Source organism: Fukomys damarensis, unplaced genomic scaffold, assembly GCF_012274545.1.
Source record: "Fukomys damarensis isolate Sample0158 unplaced genomic scaffold, DMR_v1.0_HiC HiC_scaffold_5, whole genome shotgun sequence".
Taxonomy (NCBI): domain Eukaryota; kingdom Metazoa; phylum Chordata; class Mammalia; order Rodentia; family Bathyergidae; genus Fukomys; species Fukomys damarensis.
This window is the reverse complement of record NW_022900917.1, coordinates 77,682,443-77,710,424: the sequence shown is the minus strand read 5'-3', so window position 1 is coordinate 77,710,424 and position 27,982 is coordinate 77,682,443. Positions and strand designations below refer to the sequence as shown.

The 27,982-nt window shown below is 39.2% G+C and overlaps 1 protein-coding gene across 3 annotated transcripts in view; it reads right to left on the bottom strand.

Annotated features, from left to right (window-relative positions):
• Khdrbs3 (KH RNA binding domain containing, signal transduction associated 3) overlaps positions 1–27,982 on the bottom strand; it is a 166,503-nt gene that overhangs the window by 7,851 nt on the left and 130,670 nt on the right. For 2 of the 3 annotated variants that reach the window (XM_010629626.3, XM_033760861.1), the window contains exons 8-9: positions 3,297–3,355; positions 1,286–1,434 (exon numbers count right to left, since the gene is read on the bottom strand). In XM_010629626.3, coding sequence (XP_010627928.1) covers positions 1,343–1,434; positions 3,297–3,355 — 151 coding nt within the window. In that variant the 3' untranslated portion in view covers positions 1,286–1,342. Of the gene's footprint in view, positions 1–314; positions 1,435–3,296; positions 3,356–27,982 lie in introns of all 3 variants that reach the window. The other variant, XM_033760860.1, reaches the window with a different exon arrangement.

The window sequence follows — 27,982 nt, the reverse complement described above, 5'->3', positions numbered from 1 at the left end:
GATTAAAGAATAACTTTGTTAAGTATTTGTCATTTTTAATAACGCCCTCAATTACTAACCAAATACTGTGTTACAAATAACTAGTTATGAGGTTTTACATTTGTTTAATAGGGAATAATTGGCCCCAATTAAACTGACTAAACTAAGGCTTTTTAGATTACTAAAACAAATTAAACTTTTTAAAATGAGAATTTAGGTGATCTTAAAATCTTTCTAAAATGGAGAATGAAACTTGCTAAGTTGTAATCGCCCTGGTTTTATTAGTTATATTAAGATAAATTAAGTGAGATTAAAATCTTATTTGATTTATTTACCTTTGAAAATGAAGACCGTTTAAGGGTTACACATCCTCAGCCTTGGCGAGTGCGACCTCAATTAGTCAAGCCAGAATGTCTTTAAAAGCTTTGTGCTTATTGCTTCCAGCATGGAGCGAGGTGTTCATTAAGGTACCAAAAGTCTCATAAAAAATCCAAAGTTGCACTAGTGAAAAAACGCTCAACAAGATGAAAACTGATCACATCTTTTCCAGAAAACCCAGTAGTTATTTTAAAACCAGTTTTTAAACAAGATTTGGTTCTGGTAGTTTTAACGTGTCACTCACGCAGCTTGATACCACTTGGACTCTAAACAGCATTTAAATCTATGGTGAGTATATAGTGGTACATTTAATTTTATACCATTTTAAAAATAAGTTGTACAATATTTAGTGTGACCCTTTTATGACAAGCATTGTTAAAGGAATTCTTTCCCTGTTTACCACTATTTATGAAGGCCTTTTTAAATAAGAAAAACATGAAACTGTTAGCTCACACACACGAAATTTCTTTCAAAAGTTTATTTAGTATCAAGCAAGAGGAGACTTTGCTTAACACTACAGAACATTTCAAGACTTGAGTTACAAAAGAATACCACATTATTTGCACTTGTAATTGGCTTCCCTTTTTACGCATGTTGGCAAGAGAAAAAAAACTAGCATATGGCTGAAAGATAAAATAACTAAATTCTATGGAAACCTTTAAAATGAAAGTGAGGCTTATGTTAAAAGAATGGATTAACATATTTAGTAAACCTATTTTTTTTGTTTAACACTAGTTAATCAAAGTTATTTTTTTTTCCTTTTGATGACCTATTTTTTCATATACAGACTGGAAATAACAAAATTTTACATGTCTTTTTTTTTTCCTGACCAGGTTGATGTTTCGACAGAGTAGTTTTTAAGTACCATCCATTCAGATTTTAAACATTTTGATTTATTTAAAAAGGGATTGTTCATAGAAAAAATTACTTTGAACAGTATACAGGACGGTGGAGATTGGCTATTTCACAACATCAGACAGTACAATCAGTATCTGCCATATGGCTGGTCCCTGTAGACGCCCTTCGCTGTCCTCGCCGAAGGTGCCTTGTGTCTGGAGTTAGTCCACTCCTCTTGTCCTGAAATCAGGGAGATTAATCACAATTAGACCGCTGCCATGGGTCCTACCACACCATTTCTCAGAATCTGACTTCACCCTAAACCAAGGGTAGATGTCATATTGAAGATGCATATCCTTGATGTACTGATAAAAGAAACACAGGGAATTTACTTTTTAAAAAATTATGAACAGTGGCAAAATGACTATCTCACTATTAAAAGCATCAGGACAGTAAGAAAAATGATTTTTGAATCTGCAGTGGCAACCGACTTTGCAAGAACTCTCCGCTTCCTATTCACTCAACTAAAATTTACAAGCTTGTGGAGCAAACTGAACCGCCTTGAGAAACATGAAGACATTCTGTGTGGGAGTGAGACTGAAAAGGATCACTTGCATTTCTTCTACCAGTGAATACAAGAAAAATAACACAGTCAATCAGTGGAAACAAAAGGAGGGAACACGGGAGAGCAAACTGGGAAGGGGCAGATTGGCAAAGCACAGGGCAGATTGAGAAAGAGAAAGGTTGCCGTCTGCTTCCTAAGTCCTTTCATAGGAAGACTACAATATCGCTGGTTTGTGTGGGAAATTATGCCTCAATAGCATGCCACTGGATCTGAGCCAAGCTTAAAGACATGGAATCAAATTTCAATCATGGTAACACTAAATCCACACCGGATAACGGTCATCAGTATCAATGGGTATTCTATCATCTTTATCTCCTGAATTAGCACCTGTTCATCCTCAGAAGTTTCAGTGAGGCTACAGGTCTTCGACATCAAACAGTTAACTTCCCTGCTGCAACACACAGCAATTTAAAAGCCATGTGTCCACAGAGACCAATTTAAAAAGCTCTGAAGGAAAAATGCTTAAAATGACCTCTTCTTTTGATAGGAACATGCAATCAACGTCATTCCCTCAAGCTAAGTTGCATCAATTTAAGTAGACAGCATTCAGCAAGCCAATGTATTTCTCTCAAGTGTTTGTTACGAATAACAAAAAAACAAAAAATTCCAAGGTGCGGTCATCACAGCTTCAGGCAGGTGATACGACGAAAAGCACTTCAAAAGAAACACGGGAAAATGGTTCGGCAGTTATGTTCAGAGCAATGTCATAACATCCATTAACCACAAGCCTGATTCGCTCACACTGGGTACTAGGCACTCACTCTCCGAGAGCTGACTGAAGCTTCATGTTCTCCGATGTCTTTGCCCTGCAGCAAAGGTACCTCTCACTATCATTTCAGTGCTGCCGCCAGTTCTTATAATTAGAACCATCATCCTTCTGCATATGGAGACTTTGGACATGGACTCCTCAGCTTCTCTACCAGCTCCCCTGAATTAGGAGGAGTTCTGCTGTTTTCTAGGTCCGACAGACCCCTGTACACCTCCCCACCTCAGTGCTCTGGTAACCTTAATGACATGACTCCCTGTATAATTTCTTCAGAGGACTTGAGACTAGGACTGGATTCAAATATAAAAACAGGGGTGGGAGAAGCACTTTGGAGCTGTGGTCTCAATTGCTTCATTTCTCTTTTATTGCCAAGAAGCAAAGATGGTTCAAAAAGACCCGTGGAATCAAGTGTCTGCAATTTGGCAACTATTTTATTAAGTGAAAAAGGTCACAACATAGAAATTAACCCAAACAGAAAAATCGAAGTTCAGAATCTGAATTCATGCAATTTTCTGCAAGTATTTAGTGTTCTTTAAATATTAAATTTCAATACTGAAAGATCCCTTGAAAAGAGCTACACACAGAGAGAAAAACAGAGAGGACCCTGCTGTTTGACAGTCAAAATGAACACAGCTTCCCTTCCACCAAGGCAAGGCAGGACCTTCCACATCCCCTGCACTCACTGCATGGTCAGTCTGGCCACTCACTCACCGTAGGAATCGTAGGTCTCCTCGCTGAGCCCGTGCCCATAATCATAGTAATCGGTGCCACTGCAGGGACAAAAGAAAGCACAGTTAAGCACAGAATGATTGTGCTGTGAGTTTAAATCATAGCTAATACAGTTTTCTAAAAACTGAATAAACCAAAAACTAATAAAGAGCGGGGCTAGAAAAGTAAAATAAATTTCCACTGGGATGACAAGGCTCCCACATTAGAAGGCCAGAGTTTAGGACTATCAAAGGCCCCTCTTTTATTTCTCCAATTTTAGTACCTCTTAAGTATATCTGACACCTTCTCCACAATGACTGCTGCCTTCTGACAATACAGGGTGCTGCCTTCTGTGCCCACTGTCCCGGGGGGAAAACAAAGACAGCATTGTTCTGGAAGAGTGTGCACGGAAATGGCTGTGTGGACAGACCCGGTGTCAGTGCCAGAACTACGGCTGGGCCGGTGCCAGGTGCTACGGAGTGCAGCAGCCAGCAAACACCATTTCTTCTTTCCAACAGACAGAAAGTTTTCTTCTTTGTCCCTTCTATATCCACCAAAGAGCTTGGAGCCGTGTGAACAGTGGGAGCTTCACGTTAAAAAGCATTACAACGGGCTCTAATTAAATGACTTACTTCATCAGCACTACTGCATTATGGAGAGAGCAGTGAGTGACATGGGCCTGAGTGGAAGTGACTATGTGGAGAAGGCCACCCCTGCAGCGTGGACACAAGTCTGAGGGCTACAAGGATCTTTCCCAAGTATAAGCCAATCTTTGTTCTAATCAACAATGTCCTTAATATAGCACAAGGGAGAGAGAGCCGGTTGTCACTACAGTTCTGCAAATTGTGAAAAATCATATTTGAAATGTGCCTATCTTTGCAGGAATCGATTTATGAGAAGCTAGATGACCAGACCATTAGCATTCGGAGAGTCTGAAGAAGAGCCTCCTCCACTCAACCTCTCAGGCTTTGTGTGTATGTGTCTGTATGTGTGTCCTGCTCGATTTCATTTTGTAGGAAAGCAATTATCCTCATTGTTCTAACTTCAGACAATCAAATGAGAAGCTTCCTGTCACAATGGGAAGCTGACTCACACATCTGTGAGGTCTCCTCCTGGCCTGCTGAGACCACCTCTAGGCTGTGGGGGGACCCACCACCCTGCAGATGATACCACTGTACACCACAATGGCTGAGGATGGGACAGCTGATTCCACCTGACCTGCAGGAGTGCCCCCATGCCCTCTGACTCCCTGCTGCCACTCTCAGGTAACGATACCAGAGCCTAGTCACCAAGTCCACCCCTTATGGCACAGTACAAGCTGTTCTATGAGAAAAACATCATCAACAAAGCTATGTGCCTTTTTGCCTGAAGCATGGGGGAGGAGTCTTCACATTTGCTGTTTCTTCTGCCAAAAACTACTTCCTATTCAGACCTTATCCTAAGCGCCACTTCCCAGAGGAGCTTCCCAATCTGGCTGGGCCAGCTTCCCTCGCATCACATCTTCAGCTCCTGTTCCTCTAGGTCCTGGCCTGGCACACCCAGACCCAGCATGAATGTGGGGGACTGGTGTGTGGAGGAGGGGCGTCCAGACACCTCTAGTGAGAAGCCAGTGCTACTTAGAGAGCGCAGTGTGGGAGCAGTGTGCTGAAGACCAGAGGAGGGAGTGAAGACAGGTGAGGAGGAGGCAGGGACAGAGGACAGGCAGCATGCAGAGCGCAGAGCAGGAAATGGTGGGGAAATCCAAGTGCCTACTATTATTTTATCAAACAGAGCCAATGCGTACTATTAAGTTGGGGCCACAGCATTCCTCAGTATCAAACGCTTCCTCCATGTGCAGAGTACAGGGTACACATTGTTATCGTGGCTTAAACATATCCCTTCACACTAATTGAAGTATAATAACACACAGGTTATAATGTGAGCTCTCTACACTGCAGGAGCTCTGGAATGTGCCACACTGGACTCCTCGGCTCTTCCGAATGCTGCTGAGGCCCTCAGCAGTCACTACTGCAGTTGCTCCCTATACTAAACAGCAGCATGCAGCTTTACCAGAGGCACATGTAGCTACAGAGCTTTAAAAAGTGGTCTGAGAGTGCAAGCCTCGCATTCCTAGAGTACGTGGGAAAGAGGAAGGGAATGAGGGAGGAACGGGACTGTTAGGAGCAGATACCACCATGCTGACAGCTTCTCGCAGGCACAGCCTCACTTCATCTAGAATTATCTGTTTTTATGGGCAAAGTGTGAGGCGTAGAGAGACTGAGCCACGCAAGGTGTAGGTGCAGCCTTTACAATCACAGCTCAGAAGACCACAACCACCATGTGCTAGGAGGTTTCTGCTCAGCAGGGCGGCACCTCAGAAGGTTCCCTCTGACCTGCACCCTGAACTTCGTGATGCCCAGGACAGGAGTCTGGGCCCAGGATGTTTGCTGCCCCATGAGCACATTGACCCAAGACCCCACCTCAGCACTGTCTGGCCCCTAGCCCTCCCCTCTCATTTCTCTCAAGGCATAATATTTACAGAGAGGAAAGAGAAGAAGAACAAGCTGAGAAAAGAGCAGTTACATTTCCACATTCAAAAAGATAATAAATCTAATATAAACAACAAAAGAATAAATATGGCTTTCCTAAATCTTAAGATATTGTAGCTTAAATATTAGAATGCTTTTTAAGTAGAGCATTTTTTCTTATTTTGAAAACAAAAAATGCTGTCAGCCAAATATTTTCATACATCGTCAGTGTTAAACACCAATGAAGACATCTGTGCCTGAGCTTGGCCTTCACCTGCTGAGATCCTCCGGGGCCGTATAAGCCCGTCAATCCAACTGGGCTATACAGACGCGGCACTCAACCCTGTCGTCCCTCTCCATGGCTCTCCACAATCCAGCCCCAAAGCAATCTGAACAATTTCTCATTCTGTTGGAAATAAACTAGCTAATGCTTTTTAGAAACTCAACAGTAAATTAAAGGAACCTTAGTCTTCTTTCCAAAGGTCAGAAGTTATATCATAATGGCTCCTGAGACAAAGAAACTTTGATGTTCTTCAGAATTTTATCTCTGTTTCACAGATAAAATAAGAGTAACCTCTTCATAAAACTAAAAAGAACTTCCTTGACCGAGACAGTTCCCAACTGTCTAACTTGGAACCATAAATGACAGCTATCGAGACTAATAAACAGAAGGCTCGAACGATTGTTTTCTGAGGAAACCAAGCTTCTTTTATTACATGAAGTGAGCAGTAACGAACATCTGTACACACTGCGAATTTGTTCCTGAGACCTGCTAACCCAGTTGAGCATAAAAAGTGGTGAGGGAGGTTGAAGAATGTTTTCCATTGGAAAAGAAGATAAAAGGTAGCATAATTTGGTCTAGAAATGGTCTGGTGATAAGGCAATCTTCGTTTTGACAAGTAAAAATTTTAAACTGACATTTGCTATCATTTCACCCAGTTCTGATTATTTATTGCAAAACTGTCATCAAGCCGAGTGCTGGGCGCAGCTGAGACCCTTCTCCTACCTGTCAGTTCCATCTGAATGGTTTTTGCAGCCTTCAATTCGTACACCTCAAATGTCTGTTAGCCAAAGACGTGTCCTATTTCCCAAGGATAACTAGAAACCCAAGACACTGCAAAGGGGAAAAATGACTAAAAAACTCATTTATGGTTATAACTTATAACATTAATAGCAGCCAAGAAACATGTGAGGCTGATTACTCAAGTTCATCAAATCGCCCAGGAGCAGACCCTCTCTCTCCAGGTGACAAGTGTGTTTCTCACATGTGTGCAGCCATGAGCCCAGACCTTTGGCCTCCTTCCACACAGCAGCCCATGATCTTGCTCAAAGTAAGCCTCAGTGCTCAGTACAGTGCCTGGCTTTCCCCAAGGGTTTCGATTCCACCCACTGAGTGAAGCAGCCCCCCTACCCCAGTATTTGAAGATGGTACACTCCCCCCGATTCTTCCTCTCCTGCAAGGAGTCAAACACAAATTAGGACTGGGACCAAGAGCTGTCTCCAGGCATCTTTGCCTGCCATCCACAGAAGCAGGAAAGATCATGAACAGAGCAAGGTTAGTGATAATGACCAATAGTGTCTTCTTCAGGTCAGCCCTGGCATGGGTTAAGAAGGAATGCCTGACATTTAGCCTTCTCACAACCTCTTCAATACTTTCCACTAATTTCTACTTTAGAGTCACTGGAACGAAACTCATTAAGACTCCTGCTTCTATTCATGTCAGTGCAAGAAACTCTGCACACCATTCCAACTCACAACTGCCAGGGTGCCTGGAGTTCTGCACAAACCTGGCTATCCTAATTTTCTACCCAAATCTGCACTCTTGTGCTGTGCCCCTGGGATTCATGGGCCATCAGGCCCAATCCCCTATGTATTCTCAGACTTTTCAAGACATTCTTGCTCAATGAAATCCTCATTCACTGCTAATGGCAACTCTTCCTCGGCACCCCCTCCAATTTTTATCTTTAAAAGCTGAGGGACTGCCTAGAGGAAAGGTGAGTATTTTCCTCCATGACTTCTGTGTCCTCTGAAACACATGTACCATCACCACTTCCCTATCTCCTCTGTCAAATACCTGGCCGCCATTCTCCCAGCAGCCTCACAGTTCTGAGTCCTGGAGGTTTCTGTGTGTGGGGAGATAATCCTTCCAAGAGCGGGCCTCTAAATTCCCTAGATTCCTCTCCTGTACTGTGTCCTTTATCAATTCACTCCCATGGCACCCCTCTCATCAGGTTCTACCTTCACATATCCCATTTTCTATGATTTTTTTTTCTTTTTCTTTTTAGTATTCTTTCAAATCCATTACTACCTTTAACATTTCATCATTGTCAAGGTAATTAATGAATTTTAAGTTGCTAATTTCAATGATTAATTCTCAGTTCTAAGGTTACATGACCAATTATCTTTTCTGTATATTCTTTCAGTACTGGGCTTCCAGACTAGTATACTTCTTGGCTGTTAATGTCCTGGGTTCCTTTCTACCACTGGCTTCGTCTCATCAGTCTACTTACCAGTTCCTCCTCTGCTCTCAGACCTCTTAAAGTTGGAGTATACCAAAGTCCCAGGCCGCTGGTCTGGTCTGATGGCCCACCTAGTATTTCCATTCTTCTTAGAAGCCTTGAACCCTTAGTCTAACCATTTAAGAATTTGTGCAAAGGAGTAATATTTACAATGAAAATTTGGGACTATTTTTGTTTGTCCACTATCATAGCTAACTGAAGATATGAAATGCCTTCAGGGTAAATGGCTGAACAAAATCTCAATTTGCATTCAAAAGAACCTTACTCATCTCATGGTTCTTTCATAACTTTTAATAGTATTTCCTCAGGAAGGCACTGAATAAAAAGTTACACAGTCAAGTTGTACAAGCCAGATAGAAGAAGAATTTTAGCCCAAGTCTAGTCACCTGACTCTGGCTTTGCTAACTCTTGTGACTTTCCTGACACTGGTTTATTGGAGCTCCTACCAGGACCTACTCCAATGCTAGGGTCATCACCTAATGTGGTGGTAATTTCATTTCACTCTTGTCTTTTGTGTGTTGGTAGGTCTGTTCCTATGAAGTGCATGAAGGTCAATCTTTGTAAGTTGAGGGACATTCAAAAAGTGCTTACCATGTGACTTGCTGGCATTCTGACATTTCTGCCCTCTGGGAGCTTAGAATGGGAGAAGAGCACATTTGATAGGAAGGCTGCATAAGACTTAAAAAATATTTTGGACAATTTGCTTTATTCTTCTCTTGATGGTAGATTCACCATTAAACCATCTCTCTCCAATAGTATGAATATATACTGTATCTTTGAAATAGTCTAGAGAGGCTTTGAAAGTGTGACTCATAAAGTCTTGGGGTCCATCAAGTCAAGATATTTTCATAATAATACTAAAGTGTTGTCTGTTCTTTCCACTCTGCTAGTATTTGCAATAATGTGGTAGATAAAATAGTGAGTGCTTTTCCAACAGTTAAGGTAGTGGTATCAAACCACATTAATAATTTGTCTTTTTACGAAGGCATTTTCACTTACTATCCTTGGTGAAGTAGTGAAATTTATAAATTGTTAAATCTCAGCTATTAAGTGTATTTTTGCATGATTCTGGGTAAGGACAGGAAAGGAAACACTGATATATGACAGTAAGGATAGCACCTGAAGCCAGCGCTCTTAGACAGCCTTACTTCTACTTCCAAGAATGAATGGTAGCAAATTACAGTTACACAGAATTTGGTATCTCACAGTCCTTCTCTCAGAAATGGATGAAGTGAGCCTGTCACTTCAAGAAAGCAATGGAAAGAATTGCCACTGAAACTGATAGGAAGCCAATACTGAAGACTTCTCTGTTGCAATCCATGGTAATCACAAATATGACTTTTTTGATACTGCATAAGAAAGTGTGTCATGAAATTGCAGAGATTTCGTGACTATATTGAGCCCATGTTTTTCAAATGCTGCACACATATTTGAAACAGAATCCAAGGTATCATAATGTAAGAGTATGAAAATTTTACTGATAAGGTTTCAGGGCCTTGCCTTTAAGAAGGTATCATTTACTGGGCTAGGAGTATAGCTCAGTGGTAGTGCAGAGTTGAGGGTTCAATTCTTAGCATGGAAAAAAGAAAAGAACAAAAGAAAAAAGTAATTAAGAAACTATCATTTCCTGAGTTTTGCTATGGCAAAAAAAAAAAAAAGTATCCATAGTTACCCCCTTCCCATATATATAAGTTGTTCCAACTACATATTCAAAACAAAAATCACATCAGACTCAATGCTGAATGCCAAAGCAGATTTGAGAATCCACAATGCCATAATTTTTACTAATGTTTTTTGGAAAAATATCAATCCTTTATAAATTATATTATTTACCTTAATAAGCAATAGATTGATTACTGTCACATTTGATGACTAGTAAATATCTTTTAATTATTTATTTTAATTTATAATATGGTAAATATTGTCACGAACCATATACACTAAAGCACTCTGACCCTCACTAGTTTTTACAAGTATAAAGTATGAAAGGGCTATGAAATGAAAAAGTTCCAGAGCCCCTGGAATTCCTAGGACATGAGGGTACTGTAAATTTGAAGAGGAAACCTGAGTGAGAACCACACAGCTGTCTGGAGAATGTTTCTTATTGTCTGCACAGTGACACAGGAGGCAGTCGTTTCTAGCTGGAGGACAGAGCCTAGTGTTGCTCAGGCTTCATCTCAGATCTGACACAATGCCACAATTAAAAAGCCCTATCTTCTGCGCAGATAAGCAAGGAGTCAGACAGCAACTAGAATTTCCATGAGCAATGGAAATGTACAGTCTCTCAAGTCACCAAAAAGCATCAGCATGGGACAGTTTCCCTTACCTAACTGCTATGTGTTACTTATTAGTACCAAGAATATAAGAAAAGAGGAAAATAAGATCAGGTTTGAAAGAAATAATTTTCTTTAGAAATTAAAACTCACATACACTTGCCAACACAGGGATTCAGGAATTTCTTTTTATAACAGTTCATTTTATTGTAGTTTACACATAATGCATTTTTTTAAACAAGTTGAAGGTTTGTGGCAACCTTCCTTTAAAGCATATGTTCATCTCTCTGTCACAGTTTGGTAATTTTTCAAGCTTTTCATTATTAGTATATCTACTATGGCGATCTACAGTTAGAAATCTTTGGTAGTACTTTGTAGTTGTTCTGGGGCACTATGATTTAATCCACAAAGGTTGTAGGTCTGTTTCACCAACTGCTCTTCACCTACCTCTCACTTTAACTTCAGGCCTCTTTATTCCTTGAGATGCAACATTATTTAAATCAAAATAATTGCAACACCACGTTGACCTCTAAGTGTTCAGGTAAAAGGAAGAGTCCCAAGTCAAAAGCTAGAAATAAACCTCATAAGGAAAGTACGCGGAATGCCACCACAGGCCTAAACCTAGGCATCTTCTGCCCAAGAGCCGAGTTCCAAAAGGAGAGAAGGACATGACTAGAAAGTGGCACAGCCTTGCTGCTGATACGGGGAAACTTTTAGCAGTCAGGAGAAAAGATTAAACAAGTCACGACATTCCCTTCAGCACAAATCTTAACCAGAACATTGCGTGCTCCACATTCCTGCGGGCTCTGGGTGACAGCAGGATGCACCCCTCCAGGTATTTCCCAACCTTGCTGCATCAGACACACCTCACCCCCTACACACACACTAGACGTGCTGGGCTGGTCCCTTGCCTCAGACTTCCCGTTACAATACCTCACACAGCCTGTCCCAACCGACATATCCTTTCGGGAGCTATTTCTATTCACTGCTGTCCCATCACAGCTGCCAGACCTTCAAAATCTTCCCCAAATCTGCCATCCTGGTACATCGGCTGCTATGGAACATTCAGAAGAGGAACTTAGTGCTCTGGGGTGAGAACCCCAGCTCTTCCACATCTCTGCTACTCGGAGTCAGATGCCACATCAGCTCACAGGGACCGACAGGATCCAAAGGGCCACTTCATTCAGTCCCCTGTTATCCTAAACCTTACACAGATGCCTCTCCGTGTCACCTGCTACCTGTTTCCCAGGGCTGTTGGAGGATCAGGTAGGACTGGATGTAAAAGGATTTAATAAGCAAAGTCAACCAATTTTATGGAGACTCAGAAGAACCAGTGATTAGTAAGAGTTTGGATTAAAGTTCAGATAGTTTTAAATCCCATTCTTTCCTCTAAAAGCAGTGTAAATTTTGGAAGGCAGTTAAATATTTTTAAGTTCCAACTTCCAGAAGTATCTGAGATACTTCTCCACAAAATGCTCCACAAAAACAATGAAAGAAGGAATGAATCAATCATCTGGCTTATAGCCACTGCTTAATATATAAGTCCTGCAGCTGTTTGTATGACAGGGTAATGACAAATGAGTAATAATTAAATGAGTGCAAAAACACAACACACTTCTCATTGGCCTGCCAACTAATACAAAATAAATCTCTTAATCTTAGCTTTGTTGCTGTAACAAGTTTGAAAAACCTCATTTCAAATGGAACAATTACTTTGTCCAAGATTTTAAATGCCAATACAAGCTTGCCAGAGAAAAAGAGACACAAGTTTGCTTTTGATCTCTGATCTTTCCCCTCTCAACTGTGAAACAACTTCTAAATTTTACCTCTACTTCAGAGTGCAGGAACTTACTGGTACTTTGCTGAATCAAAGGGAAGAAATCAATCTTGAGAGGCCATGTGGCCTATCTGTTGCCCTTCAGGCTAAACTGTCTTAATTAACTGACAGAAAGGATTATTTTCAAAGACTTCCAGAGAAGAAGCTAGGATAACTCGTCACAGTAACACACTTGAACAAGCCTGCCAGAAAGTTCTTATTTTATGTTTAAACCTGAATCTCTCAAGAGACTTCAGGATTCTTTTTCTCTTATTCTTCTCTCACAGAGCTTGAGAGTGCCACAGTTTGTGTAGGAAGATTAAGGAAGACGGACTTTTCAGAGGAGGCAATGACATGTATGTCCTGGAAGGACTCCTGATGCAGAGGGCCCACGGCAACTCAGCTCTCTAGTTTAAGTGTGATTAGCTCATGTTACATGGCACATAGAGACACACAAAAAAAGATTCACTATGGCTCTAATAATAGATGCCCCTTACCAAATGTCAATTATAAGCCATGTATCATGCCAGCACTTCCATGAATTATCTTTCATCTTTAAAACACACTTGCAATAGAGATATTCCCTCAGATTTATAAGTTTAAGTTGAAAAACAACAGCTTTCTGCCACTTAAGACAGAAGCTCTGACGTCTTATTCTACCCTTTGTGAGATGATCTTGGTAGGAATTTATCACATTCCTCATTCAACATTTGTTCAACATTTACAGAACACTTGCTGTGTGCCAGCCTTGGGAATGTAGCAGCAAGCAAGCTGTGGTCATAATGATACAAGATGTTTAGTTTTGTGGGCACGTTAGGAAAGTGGACACTGGCAAATTGATTAAGTACTATGATACTGAGAAGTCCAGAGTTCTGTAGGGACACAGGTAGGGTGTTTGAATTAGCTTTGCCAGAAGAATAAGAGTCTAAACTGACAATGAAGACAAAGGCTAGACAAAGATGAGGAAAACAGCATGTTAAACAGAACAACATTCAATCTGATTTGCTAGCAAGAAAGCCTCTCATCAGAGACATAAAGTGATTTTCTCCCAGAGACATATGGCTAGATTGCAATGGAGGCAGGGAAAAAGTCTAGTTATCTTGACTTCCTATCCCAGATTCTTCCCATACCACCTGCTTTTCACTGCCATCTAATTTAACCATCAATCACTACATCCTCAGGCTCATAAGAGAAATGTCAGGGTTCTTTTTTTAAAAGCCATGTAATTCAGGGAGACAAAAGCATATTACAGGAATTAAGATGCCTCATACTCCAAGAAAAAGCCAGAGAACTCTCTAAGGTGCTGAAAATGCTCTCCTCTTGGTCACATGGGTGTACATTTATGTAAACAGTAACTAAATGTTTGTTTCAGACAGGTGTAAGTTTCTTTGTTCTTTGTACAGTGTATCTTAGTATAAGAAAAAAAGGGGAAACTAATTCATATTTCAAATGGGAGTTATCAATTGGTATTTGCTGCCTATTTAGCATGTACTTTCTCCTTTGCACCAACAGACTCCTAATAATACGGGTGTGTGTATGCCAGTGATAATATATTAATCCACCTCCAAAACTCTGTTTCTTGGTCACTTTTGCAGATTAAACAGTTAAAGAGACAGAAGCAAGCATCACAAAGAGAAGCTTCTAGGAAATTTCCTAACAAAGGGCTCACCACCAGGGAAGCATGCTTTACTTTCTCCTTCTATCTGCTTGAACCCCAACTTAATGGTTGCAACTAAGCCACTGTGAGCAGGATAAGCCTCAGGGTAGAAGCAGGGTTAGGGAGGATGTGAGAATGAAAGGCATAAGCTTTGATCTTTAGTGACCACTTAGGGTCCCCACACAGGCCTGAAACTGTTTCCATTCTTTTGTGAGAGTAAAAGAAACATCTAATTTGACTGAACCATGGTTAACTGAAAGCCTCACTCAGTCATACAAGACATTCTGAGATATAAAAAGAAGGGGCACTGCTGCAATCCCCCCATTTTTCTGATACTGAGACCTTTAAGCATACTTCCTTACTGGAGCAGCAAAGAACTATTCTGCTACCTGCTACACCTGCCTATTGAGGTACGGATGGTTAACAGAAAAAAAAATATGATTTTGTTATGACTTGTGTCTGGATGTCCCCCCAAAGACTCATGTGGTCATAGCTGTTGTTTTTCAGAAGTGGTTGGATCTAGGGTGTATGATGCTGGGATCAAGGATGTGATGCTGGGGTTGATTCATGATGTGATGTTAGGATTAAGGCTAGCCCGCCCTGGGTGTGAGTACCACCTGGCCTAAGGGTGGGTAGTCTGGACAAGATATAAGGGACAGAAAGAGAGTCACTGCTTGTTGCTTGACACCTGCTGCTCACTGCCTTCTGCCCTCCATGAACTGTTCCTCCTCTGCCACACAACCCTACCTCAGAGTCAGCTGACTATGAACTGGAACCTCTATAAACTGTGAGCCAAACAAACCTCTCCTTCTTTAACCTTGAGTGTTAGGATTTTTGTCTCTTTGTAACTAAGAATTTTTAGCAGAGTCTTAGAAAAAGTAGAGTAAAAAAAAAGCAATATTGTCTCCAAGATTCTGTGCAGTCTATGCTGTGCCTTCTTCCCGAACACACCTGAGCAGCCCATAGAGTCTTGACCACTCAGAGGACTTTGCACTAACCATTGTTGACCTTCCTAATATACACCTATCTGCTTCACAAGCAGGTTTCTCCATCTTACTAAAATCATTTTAGAAGATGGTTATAAAGTTAGTAATTATTACAAAGCAGGCTTTGGAGTGAAACAAACATCAGAATATATGTTTCAGCATGTTGTGTAAGTGTAGGCAAAGTTAATTAGGTTTTCTCATCTACAAAATTCTTTTAAAAATACATCTTTCTTTAGATTGTTTCAAGGCTAAAGAAATAATTTGTTACATATGTGTATTATGCTCTTATTCAAGGAGAACTGTTGAAAATAATATTAAAGCATTAGCCCTTTTTAAATGAATATTTCTCCCCAGAATGCTTATTTTGATATCATATAATCTATTCAGCCAATATTAATTCTGACCTAAGGTAGTAAGAAACTTATCTAGTGATACAACCCTAACAAAAATAAAAATATCTGGCAGCAGCCTCCTTCTATTTGCACAGGATTCTGCAATTTTGCAATTTCACTGAACTTTCAGGAAGGTAAGCACCACACTACTACTCTATGAATTAAACATAAGGTTTCACAAGGGTCACTCTGGCTGCTGAGGTCACACAACAGAAGGCAGAGCTCAGATTCCTTCTTCTGAAGCCTTCAGTTAATTTCAACAATGAATTTTAAAAACTATCATTAGAACAAAGGCTTCTTTTAAAAATCTGCAAGAAAAACAGATCCATTGATTACAACTTATTTTTCTAGCAAAGGATGATTTAAAAAGTACTATCAGTTACATTCATGTTACAAGACATCAAAATAATAAGAATTCTTTGCATAAAGTATTGAGACTGCATGCTAAGATTTTCAGGTGGAGGCAATGGAAAATTTCATGAAAAGAGCTGCCTGGAAGAGGAGGTTCTGAGAACTGGGACAGGGAGGGTCAGGAAGATGTTCTGAAGGAGGAGTCTAGGCAGGTTAACAAGAATGAGCTTGAGAAAACTGAAATATATACTCAAGTTCAAAAATATTTTTGGGGAGAGAAGATCAAGGTTGAGTTCGTGGGGCCTGTTTATTTGTATTTTCAGTTTTGATTCTGATTTTCCAAGTACCATAGTGATGGGTGCCAGGATATGTAAGCTTTTGGTTTTGGACTTTTGGCTCTTCCAATAGCATCAGTAATGCTCTGTTAGCATTTTCATGAGCCGGTTTACAGTGTTTCTACTGGATCATCTGTTAATCTTGCATTTGTTTTTATAGACAATCCTCATCCTTCTGCTAAATGAGGTATACTTTTGGGGAGATTTCTGATAAATAAATGTATATGATACTAGTATATCAAAGCATTATCTATTATGCTTTAAGGGAGCATTGATTTATGATCTATAGTAGCTGCACATGTGAAATAATCTGAAGGGAAGCCTCATGAAATTTTTTATAAGGTTGTCTGCACTATATAAGACAATGTTAATCAAGCAAGTGATTTTCAGATTATTCTGTGGAATCTGGTGGCACTAAAGCTTCTATTTGCATACAGATTATACAGGCTTACTCTTCAAATACACAGAATTAAAATAATTTAAACCATATATAGTGTTGCATTTAAACTCAATGTTAAGAAACAGAAGCAAGAATACCTATTTTGTTTTATACCAATTAAAATTCCACCTGTCTGTATTTATTATTTATTAAGCACTTTGTATGCTTCAGCAGTGTGCTAGGCACTGGTGGATAGAGGAGTGGATAGATTTAAAGGAAATAGACACTGACACTCTTCAATCCAAATTGCAAGTATGAAGAAAAATTGCATGCTATTATCAAAACATGTGATCATACAGGAAAACCAGCTTTGACTGTACTGTAGAGAAATGGTAGGAAAGAGCTAGGGTGGAGGCAGGGCAAGCAGCAAGCAGGTAGTACACCAAAAATACCCATTACCCATAGTCATGTACACTACAGACCAATCTGATTTAGAAGAACTAGAAAATTATGTGAAACTCTACAGGGTGGTATTCAGGTCCATCACAAGAATGACCTCTATTGACATTTCTTTGGATACTGTATATAGAATCCTTCTTAGGAATTCCAGGTTGTAGCCACACTGAAGAACCTGTTATGATCAGCACACAAGTCAGTCTCAGCATATGCCACTGAGCATGCTATTTGTACCTCCTGGTCTGCCTGGTAAAAAGTTCACTTACTATTGGATAATTTAATAGGTGTACCCAATAAACACAATTCAATCACTACATTGGAGCTTTGTAGGAATTTTTTCAGGATATCATTTGAAGTTTATCCATTTTATTGCAGCTATAATAATCTCATTCATCTTTGTTGCTGAGTAGCATTTCACTGCGTGAACGTATCACAATATATCCTTCCATTGGTTGGCATGCTCTGCTGCTTCCAGTTCGTGATGGTTACAAATCAACCTGCTCTGAATACTGTTCTGTAAAGCTTCTCCTGGATACAGATGCTCATTTCTTTTAGATAAACATATTAGGAGTGAAAATACTAAGACAGCTAGCTTAAATTTGGGGGAAGAAATTCGTTAAATTTTACAAAATGTGTAAGTACTGGATTCTAGTTGTCCTACAGCCTTGCCAACAGTAGAGGCTGTCAGTGACTCCTACTTTAGCCACTCCAGTGGGCATGCAGTGGCACCTACTGGGGTTTCCTGCATATCTGCATTTGCTTAGGCACAATGTGGAGCACATTTATCTGTTTTTACTTGGCCATTTGAATACACACTATTTCTGTTTACTTATTTTTAAAGTCAGGTAATGTCTTTCTTATTGTTATGAAGATTCTTCATATAACTTGGACGAAAATTCTCTGTCAGATATATGTATGGTATTGTAAGCATTTTTTCCTTGTTGGTGGCTTACCTATTTAATTTTTAGTGATGTCTTTTGATGAAGAAATGAACCTCTGATGAATTCAAAGTGACAGTGTTTTCTTTTATTATTTGTATTTTCCAAACTTTTTAAGAAATAAAAAGATAACCCACAGTTTCACATAGGAGTTTTACGAACTTATGTTTTCCTTTCAATTAGGAACCATCCTAAATCAACATTAGTAAATTATGTGAGGCGTATGGGGGGGATTAGAAGGTTTCTCCCCCTACACACATACGTATATCTTACTGTTCGTCAGTTTTCATGCACCGAACTGCTTTGGCACCCATATAAAGGGTAATTATGTGTGAGGCTCTTTCCAGATATTCATTGATCTGTTTTTTTACTTAACCTCACAAATACTACAATGTATAGATTACTGTGGTTTAATAAATGTGGAAGTCAGTACAGTTCTAAATTTGCTCTTCTTTATCAAGATTGTTTTGGCTATTTTAGGACCTCTGAATATCCAAATATTTCAGAACCAGTTTTCCATTTTATAAAAACAACAAAAAATATCTGTCTTAAGCAATTTTTACTTTAAATGTAATCAGCTTACATTTTAGAGGGCAATGACATCTTAACAATATTGAGTCTTCTACTCCAAAACCACGGGGTAACTGCACCTAGCTAGGTTATCATGTCTCTGTACGTGCAGCACCTGATGCCTCTTGGCACAGAGGAACTGTGAACTTTGTTAAAATGATCCCTAGGAATCAAGTAGTAGGGGGATTAGAATAATATATCCACTTTGGAAAATAGGCAGTTTCTTAAAAAGTTAAGCATAAATTCACCATTTGATCCAGCAGTTCACAAACCTACTTATCTACACACATGTCCACACAAAGACTTGCCCATAAATGTTCACAGCAGTATTACTCAGTAGTGGAGAAGCAGAAACAACTCCAGTACTGACCATCTTCTATAGTGATGGCAAACCCCTCTGGGAAACCCTGCCGCCTCGAAGCCAGCTAACCATGCAGTAAAACCTTTACAAACTATAAGCTGAAATAAACCTTCCTCTTTAACTTATGGGTGTTGGGTATTGTGTCTCAGCAACAAGAAAACTAAGACAGGGTGGAATATGGTTGATAAGCTTAACTGTATCAACTTAACTGGGGATTGGTAAAGCGTATTTATAAGATTTTGGAGGTGTGATCTTGGTTAATACTTCTGAATCCTTGATTTTTCCTTTTTGTTACTATTTTCTTTCTCTGCTTCCTAGGCACCATGAGGTGAGCAGCTTTCCTCTTTATCCTTTTTTACATTTATTTTGAGACATAGTTTTGCTAAGTTGCCCAGGCTGGCTTCAGACTTACTTGTGATTCTCCTCCCTTAGCCTCCCAATTAGCTGGGATTACAGGTACAGTAAGTCCTCAATTTATAAATGAGTTCCATTCTGGGAGAATTGTTCATAAGTCAGAATCATGTGTGAGCCAACAAAGTGAGTCTTATACAGTACACCTGTAAAAGTTTGCAACTTGAATTTTCTTAAGTTGGGGACTTATATGTGCAACTATAACCAGCAGACTCTGTACCGGTTTTAGTCATTTCTCTACCTACAATTGCTTATAGGCCAAGATAAGTGTGTGCCATCAATAGTTTTCTGTAATTTCATAGTATTTTGGGTTCTTTTCTCTTTATTTTTGGTACTGGGGATTGAACTTGGGACCTTGTGCTTGTGAGGCAAGCAGCGGCACCAATGAGCTAAATCCCCAGCCCTGCAATATCACAGTTTTAAGCTTGCACTTTCTTTCAAATGTAATGATACTAATTTTAGATAAAAATTATGTTTTAAAACATTAAAGTTTTATTCCAAATTGTTCAAAAATATTTTATTACAAAAGGAATATAAAGTTTTCTACTCAGAAGAATTTCAAATTATTAATTCAAGCAGAAGAAACTTACAACTTGAAGGATGCCAGAGCAAATGGGGGTGTCTCTAATCACTGGGGGCTTTTTTTTTAATTCATTAAGTTTATTGGTACTTTTTAGGAATAAAATACAATGACATCCATCATTGAGAATTTGTACCTTTACATGATGTATCTTGGTTCTAATTTTTTTCCCCATTTCCCTGCCCTTCCTTCAACTTCCCCACCCCTCCTTATTTACAAAATCTTTGTTTCCATTTTTTTTCCTTTTCTCATATTTATTCCTTTCCCTTCTTTCCTTACTGCTATGCCTCCTACTTCCCCTTTGGATCTTTTCTTCATATTTCACAATATCTATTATACATTTTGATCCTTACTTACACTTTCAACTTCTTATAGCACAGAAAGTATTCAGTATTTATACCTGTCATCACAGGGCTTTTGCAGAGACCACTGTCCCGAGATATGCCCCTAGGCACACTCTAAGAGCTCTTCAAGTCACCTTCTCAATCAAGCTGAACATCTCTCCTATATGTGACGTGTCATTATTGGAATTTAAGCTTCACAATGGCAGAAATCTTTATCCTTATTTGCTTACCAACTGTTCTTCAGCACCAAGGATAAGTTCTGGTGCATAGCAGGTACCCAATAGTTGTTTGCTGAACAAATGAATGGAATATGCTACAAAAATACAAATATTTAAACAAATATTTACTTGGCACTATGTATAATTCTTTCTACCTATACCTCATTTAAACTGTACTTTCTTAGTGAAGTATAGTTATCAACCTTGGTTACTTATCAAAATTACCTGAAGAATTAAAATTTTAGAGAAAGCTAATATGAACCAAGCCTCAGCTTCAAAAAACAACAATAACAACAACAACAACAAAAATAAAAACGGAGATTTTTTTGAGCATGCTTTTTTTTAAGGCTACATAGGTCTCTGTATAGCCACATTTGAGCAAAACATTAATTTCCAGAGTAGTGTCTCAATGGTACCACATTTCTTCCTGTATTTCTAATAGAATGACTTTTAAAACAGATGCAGATGTAAATGCTACAAATTCAACTGCAAAACACAGACTAGTACTGCAGTAACTGTCAAGATGAAGAGATGAGTAGAAAAGTGCCTTTGTCATTGAGGGGCTCTTTATTCAAAGAGATGGGATTCTCAATCACCTAAATAAAATAGTATTAGAGGATGGAGGGATGCAGTATTCTGAAAATACAGAAGACTGACTTCTAGAACATGGCAGTGACTGGACATGAGGTGAAAAATCAAGAAAAGTCTATGGATGATGAAACTACTGACCCAAGCTCCTGTGGCTTGGCTGCAAAGCAGTCTAGCGAGGGAATGAATGCAAAGGAAAGCAAACTGTCCTGTTTGTATTATTTTTGAAAATTCTAAAAGTCTTTAAAAAAGATATGTAAATAAAATAACTGAAGAGGCCATGAAGATTTTTGATAGTGTTGAATTTAATCACAGAGACTGTGCTTTAGTTTTAATATGTAATTGAGCAAAGTACAAATGAGCTGTGAGTAAACAATTCAATATAAAGCTAGACTGGCATGAATGCATGGCTTGAGATGAGGCTGGAATCCCATAGGCAGATGAAGAAGACCTTGTGAAAGTGATGACTTCCAGCAGAAGGAATGGTCCTACCCCAATCCTTCAATACCTTCTACTTAGAATTAACGGGTAGGCTACCAATATGTACGTTATTTCATGGCATCACAAACTGCCAAAGCTGCAAGCTCCTCAAAAAAAAAAAAATCCCCTTGCTTTTCAAATTACTATACATTTTTCATCCCTTTGTAATCACATTTTCTTTGACCACAAACTTTAAATAACACAAAGCCAACCCATATTCACTGGAGTAGCATTATGATACTGTATTACACATAGTCTTTCCAAAGTTCCAAAGTTCTGAATCTGAGACATTTAGCTGTGAAAGTTTAAAGTTTACAGAACATTAGTGGTAATTAGAAATACCACTTGCAATGTGTGAGGCATCAATATGCTTCCTGGGTATCTGTTCATTTAAGTTGAACAACCTGTGAGGCAGTTACTACGATCATCCCATCCTATAGCAGAGGACCCCTGAGCACAAGCAAAGTCAGCTGCCCTCATTAATGTCAGATATCACTGCCAGGAATGACAGATCACTGATTCAAATCCAAGTGAACCAGCTAAGACAAACAAAATACTCTTCATTTTTATCAAATCTTGGTTCACCCTCAAATTAAGACACTTTTATCTCTATTACTTTGGCTAAGTTGATACATATATGCTTTTCTCTATATCTAAAGTGTCATATCAGGCTATATACATATATGTAAATTTGTGAATTTTACAACCATTATGTCTGAAAATTTAGCAGTCTGAGATTATCAGTTCTTTTTTTACTAAATTAAAAACGATCACAAGTGGATTAAATATTTCCATTTTATAATCAGCATAAATTCATCTTCATAAATCCTCATAAATCCCTCTAAGTGGTAGATTTAAGGACCACAGATCCCCCTCCTCCAATTTCCTAACTCCATGCTGGGTCGGTACCCAAAGCTTCATGCACGCTAAGGAAGCACTCAACCACTGATCTATACCTCAACCTACACAGAAATTCAGCTGTGTTTTTGTTGGTACTGGGGATTGAACCCAGAGCCTTGTTCACACTGAGCTACATCCCCAGCCTTCTGCTCTATTTTGTGTTTTCAGATAGGATCTTGCAAAGTTGCTCAGGATTGGCTGGACTGGCTAACCTCCAACCTCAGCCTCCTTAACAGATGAGAGTACCAGGCATGTGTTACCGTGCCCATCAAAGTTTTCATAATTAATCCCCTGCCTTCTCATGTATGTATCTATATGTATGTCTGATCCATCACAGAACAGTAAAGTTTCAGAGTAAAAACTGACAGCGTACAAACAGAAAGCATTATTGCTTTTAAACTTGCAGCATATAACAGTCCAGCTGGGGGTACTACATATGGAGAATAGCCAGACAGGAAGTGACCTTTCACAAGGTGGTCATGACCATCTCACCACTGTCACTACAGTATCGCTGAGCACCGACTGCACACTGAGCAATGACAGGGAACTGAAATGACTCAATTAACACGCACGCTGAGTACAAGATGCCAGCTTCTAACCTAAGTGGTTTAGGTACAGTCTCTCACGTTAACCTTTACACCCACTCTATGAGATAGGTGCTGTTACTGTTCCCATGTGTAGATAAGGAAAATGAAGTATCATTAACACAGCTTCTAAATGGAGAGGTCCAGTCTGATTCCTAAGTGTATACACTTGCACTTCTTTGATACACTTGTGGGACTGAGGATCCCACTCTAATTTCTAGGAGGTTAGTCAGTTAAAAATAACTGGTACCCATACTTTAGAATGCTAAAAAAGAGAGCATCAAAAATAAAACTGCAACTCCGTTACTCAAAAAATTTTAAGTATAAGTTTAACAATGATACAACATTTATAATTAATGAGAAAAACTGGGGAAGAATAATAGCTACCATTTATTTAGTGATGTATTAGCATATAAAATATTTCCATATCAATTATTTAATTCTTAGAATTCCATAATGTAGAATTTCCCAATTCAACACAGCCCAACAGACTTACTAACTTTTCCTCAAATCTCATTATCAGGTCTAATGAACTATAGCCAAACCTACCAATGGGATGAGTGAGAAAGGAGATTTATCACTTTCTCTGGATTCTAGTAGAAACTTCTTGTAACTTGTTAAGGAGAATGTAAGTAGATTTATTACCAAAAACTCACTGGAGTATTTTAAATTCAAGCACTTACTGGCCAAATACTGAGTCATAGGTCACAAATATTTGTAAGGTCCCTGGTAATACACTCATAATTACTTTTCGAAAGCAATATTCCATTGTGAAGACAAATAAAAGAGAAAAATACAATCCATACCAATTCTGAATTATCCTATTTCTAAAGGTATGAGATCAATAAGTGCGGTTTAAATAAATTCTGAAGAATCCACACACTGACATTCTCTACTGTACGTCATTTCTCAGAAAGTAACTTTCAGTTTTGACCCTTAGACTGTTCCTCTAACATAGTCTTTCAGGGCTCCAAATAATCTAATTTAAATGAGACTTCAACTTTTGCTCCACAAAATGGCACTCATAAATTCATTCAGATTATTTGACAGAATTGTATCAACTGGAGTCCTTCTTGAGAAAGACCGTCACCATCTCTGGGTGCAACAGCTGAACTCACAGAAACAACAGTCATCAGAAGCAGTGTGACAGGTGCTGTGACTATGTGGGTTCCGTGCCAGCCCCACCACTTACTTTCTGTGGATCTAGAATGCTCCATAATCTTTGTGAATCACTTCCCTCATCTACAAAATGATATAATAACAGCATCTACTTTTCCAAGACAGAAAAAGGATTAGAACAGTCTGTGGTGCCTAATAAATGCTGCTACAATGATCTCACTAAACTACTACATACATTACATCTGCTATCATTTAGCCACAATTCTGCAAATTAAATATTAAAGTCACTATCTTACAAATGAGAAAAAACTCAATAAAATTAAATAACCTGGTCGAAATCATAGAGCTAAGGAATTCATGGGGCTGAGATTCAAATCCAGGTTTATGTGGACTTACAGCCACTGTTTACTAAATCATGCATAATTTCAACAGTCAAAAATTATTCAAAAATTACACTATTTTCTTTTGATAAAAAGTATGTGTGAAGACTTGTTAAGAAACTTCTTTTAAAGATCAATAAAAGTACACCTGCAGACTGTAGAAAACATGGAGAAAGAAAACAGATTTACTGAATAGACCTTTATCTTAGTTATCTTAAAATTCTACAGTGAAGATTTAAAACTGGGGTTTAAAAACCACCATACTTGGTCTTTTATAAACCCCACCACACAGTCCACATTTTCCTCATAAGTTTGTTCTGCACGGCATCTGTCACTGCTATGAGTGGCTGATCGTAAGTGCCACGGTAGTCTTCTCAATGCTATTAAGCAGATGGCAGCGGTAAATCCAAATGATGTAGTACATCTCCCTAGTGAACTTTGTTTTCATATACTACCATTATTCCTCAGCTCCTCAGTGATGAATCTCATGTATTCTCAAGAACATCAGAGAATGAGCTGATAGTGGCAACTGATTCATTATCCTCTGCATGCTTCTGCCCACTACTGTGTCTCCATACACCATGGAGATAAACCACAAGATTACACATGGCAAGAAGAAAAGTTGCAATTTTCTTGGGCCTGGTATCGTGGCACACACCTGTATTCCTACCACTCAGGAGGCTCAGGCAGGAGGATCACTGTGAATTTGAGACCAGCCTGGGCTACATAGTGAGTTCCAGATCAATCTCAACTACATAGTGAGACCCTGTCTCAAAAAAAGAAAAAAAAAAGTTGTAGTTTTCTTCATATTTATAGGAAACACTTTTATCATGTATTTTTAGGTTAGGCAGAAGCACAGGGGCTTGATCTGAAAGGGAACTGTAAGGAGCCTGGCTGTGCTTGGCTGTGTGACTTTGGTCACACTCACGCCCCCTGAGCACCAGTTTCATTATCTATAAAATTAAGGACTATTTCCCAACCAGTTGGTCTTGGAAATTAAATGATCAGCATAGGAGCACATAACACAGGAACTAAATCTTGATAAGTACTGACAGATATATGAGTCAAAGTTTATTAATTTAATGAATCTTGAAAATAATTTCCATTTTCATAAGTTTAATTCTTTTTTTCAGAATACTCCCATCATTTTATTTTAAAAGATTTATTGGTACATTTTAGGTATACAATATGACACTCATCATTAGGAATTTGTACCTTTACATGATGCATCTTGGTTCTCATTTTCTTTCCCCATTCCCCTGCTCTCCCTTCAACCTCTTCCCGTCCCCATTTACAAAGACTTTGTTTCCATTTTTTCCTTTTCTCACATTAATTCCATTCCCTTCCTTCCTTTCCCAACCCGTCCCACTTCCCCTTTGGACCTTTACTTCCTATTTCATATTACCTATTATACCTTGTAAGTTTAATTCTAAGAAGTTTCCTCAAGGAGCTGCACAACTCCTTAGATTATTTTCAATATAACTGAGATACATTACGTGGTGGGAACCCCAGGGCCGTTCTCAGAGTCATGTACCAGACCTCCCACTGAAGTGAGCTGCTCTGTGGCTGCACTATGGCGGTCCACTGCCTGGGTGGGGTGTCTGCCGAACCTCTGCTGCTCAGGGGCCATTTTTTTCAGGACCTCCATTCATGCATCCACTTGTCCCATTAGAAATCAAAATTCCCCTCTATAGTGACATTTAATTCTAATGAATTAACTGTATGTGGATGATAGCAACAGTATTCATAAATTAAAGGGTTTGAAATGCCTACCGTACTTTTTCAATAATGTGAAATCTAACATTTAAAAAAAGCCTGACCATTCACATCTGAAATCATATCGTGAAACAGTAGTGGCATGTGCCCTATTCTTTGAAAAACACTACTATAATGCAAAGAAAATGGACTTTGAAATCAACAGTGTCACTAAGGTGTGACTTGGCCTACTCATTTAAACTATGAGTTCTAGTTTGCCCAAGAATAAAGTGGGATGATGGTATTCACACCCTTTAAGGTTAAAATTAAGTTCTAAAGGGATACATCATTTTGAATGTAATGGATACAATAAATGTGACCAATACCTGACAATAATTTTAATATGCTTCCACTTTGCTATTAGGTGGTCCCTTCTCTTCTCCTTGTCAGGGATGACAAAGAGTCTTTGCTTGGCCAAATGTTAGTTGGGTCCTGAGCCTTTCTTTACTGGCCATATGCAGACTTCCTTTAAACATTCAGAGTTAGCAAAGAGCTGTGCTAAGTCATTTTAGCAAGAAATCCTATACCTTGATACCTGATCAGAGTCTTTATCTTCCACCACACCCTCGGGCAATGTCTGATCACCCTGCATGCCTTCAGCAACACCCTTTTATGTCAGGTCAGCCCAAATCCTCTGTAACCCAGTATCCTTTTAGGGATTTTCTATCCATGGACCCAACCCTGCCCCTTGACTATAACTTCCCATTTGCCCATGCTATATTTAAAGTCCAATCTTCTTGCCCACTGCCAAATCCCAGTGCAGTGGTCCCTATCTCTATTGAGATGGTCCTTCATATTCTCTTACCATAGTGCTTTAACACATGTCATTGGGATTTGTTTTTCTTTAACAGGACTGCTTTACATTTTCATCACTGGCTTCCCTTTTTCTTTCTATAGGGTTTCTGGCTGAGAATTAAGGTATTTTCAGCTATAAAGTTTAATTTGGGCTGGCATCCATTTTTTCATCAATGTCTACTTAGTACTGTGTTAGAAATATTTAGGTTTAGACCTTTTTTTTTTTTTTTGGTTTTTTGAGACAGGGTCTCACTATGTAGTTCAGACTGCTCTGGAACTCACTGTGTAGCCCAGGCTGGTCTCAACTCGTAGCAATCCTCCTGCCTCAGCCTCCTGAGTGCTGGAATTACAGGCATGCACCACCACGCCTGACTGGGTTTTGACAATTTATAATGCTCTGTTTGTACTTGGGTTCCTTGCATAGTTGTATGACAATTAGCCAAAACAAAAAAAAACACCCAAAAGACCAGATTATGTAACAGTATATTTGGTGGGCTGAAGATGCCTCAGTGATAGAATGTGTGCTTAGCATATGTGAGGTCCTGGGTATGATCCCAAGCACTTGTATCTAGGTGACTCCCAAAGCCACAGGTGGTCATAGGTGGGGCTTTTTGGAGGTAGCTGGATTTAGGGTGTGATGTTGGGACTGATTACTAGTGGGATGCTAGGATTAAGGGGTCCCACCCTGGCTGTGAGTGCTACTCACCCTATGGGTGGGTAGTCTGGATAGGAAATAAGGGACAGAAAGAGTGTCGCTGCTTGTCCCTTGTTTTATTTATTTATTCATTCATTCATTCATTCATTCATTCATTCATTTATTTATTTATTTATTTATTTTACTGTTTTGGTGTTTGCTTGATATCTTCTGCTTTGAAGCCTGTCATGAATTGGTTCTCCTCTGCAATGCCCCTCTCTGCCACCACCCTGCCTTGAAACAAGCCAATTATGAACTGAAACCTCTACAAACTGTGAGCTACAATAAACCTTTCCTCCTC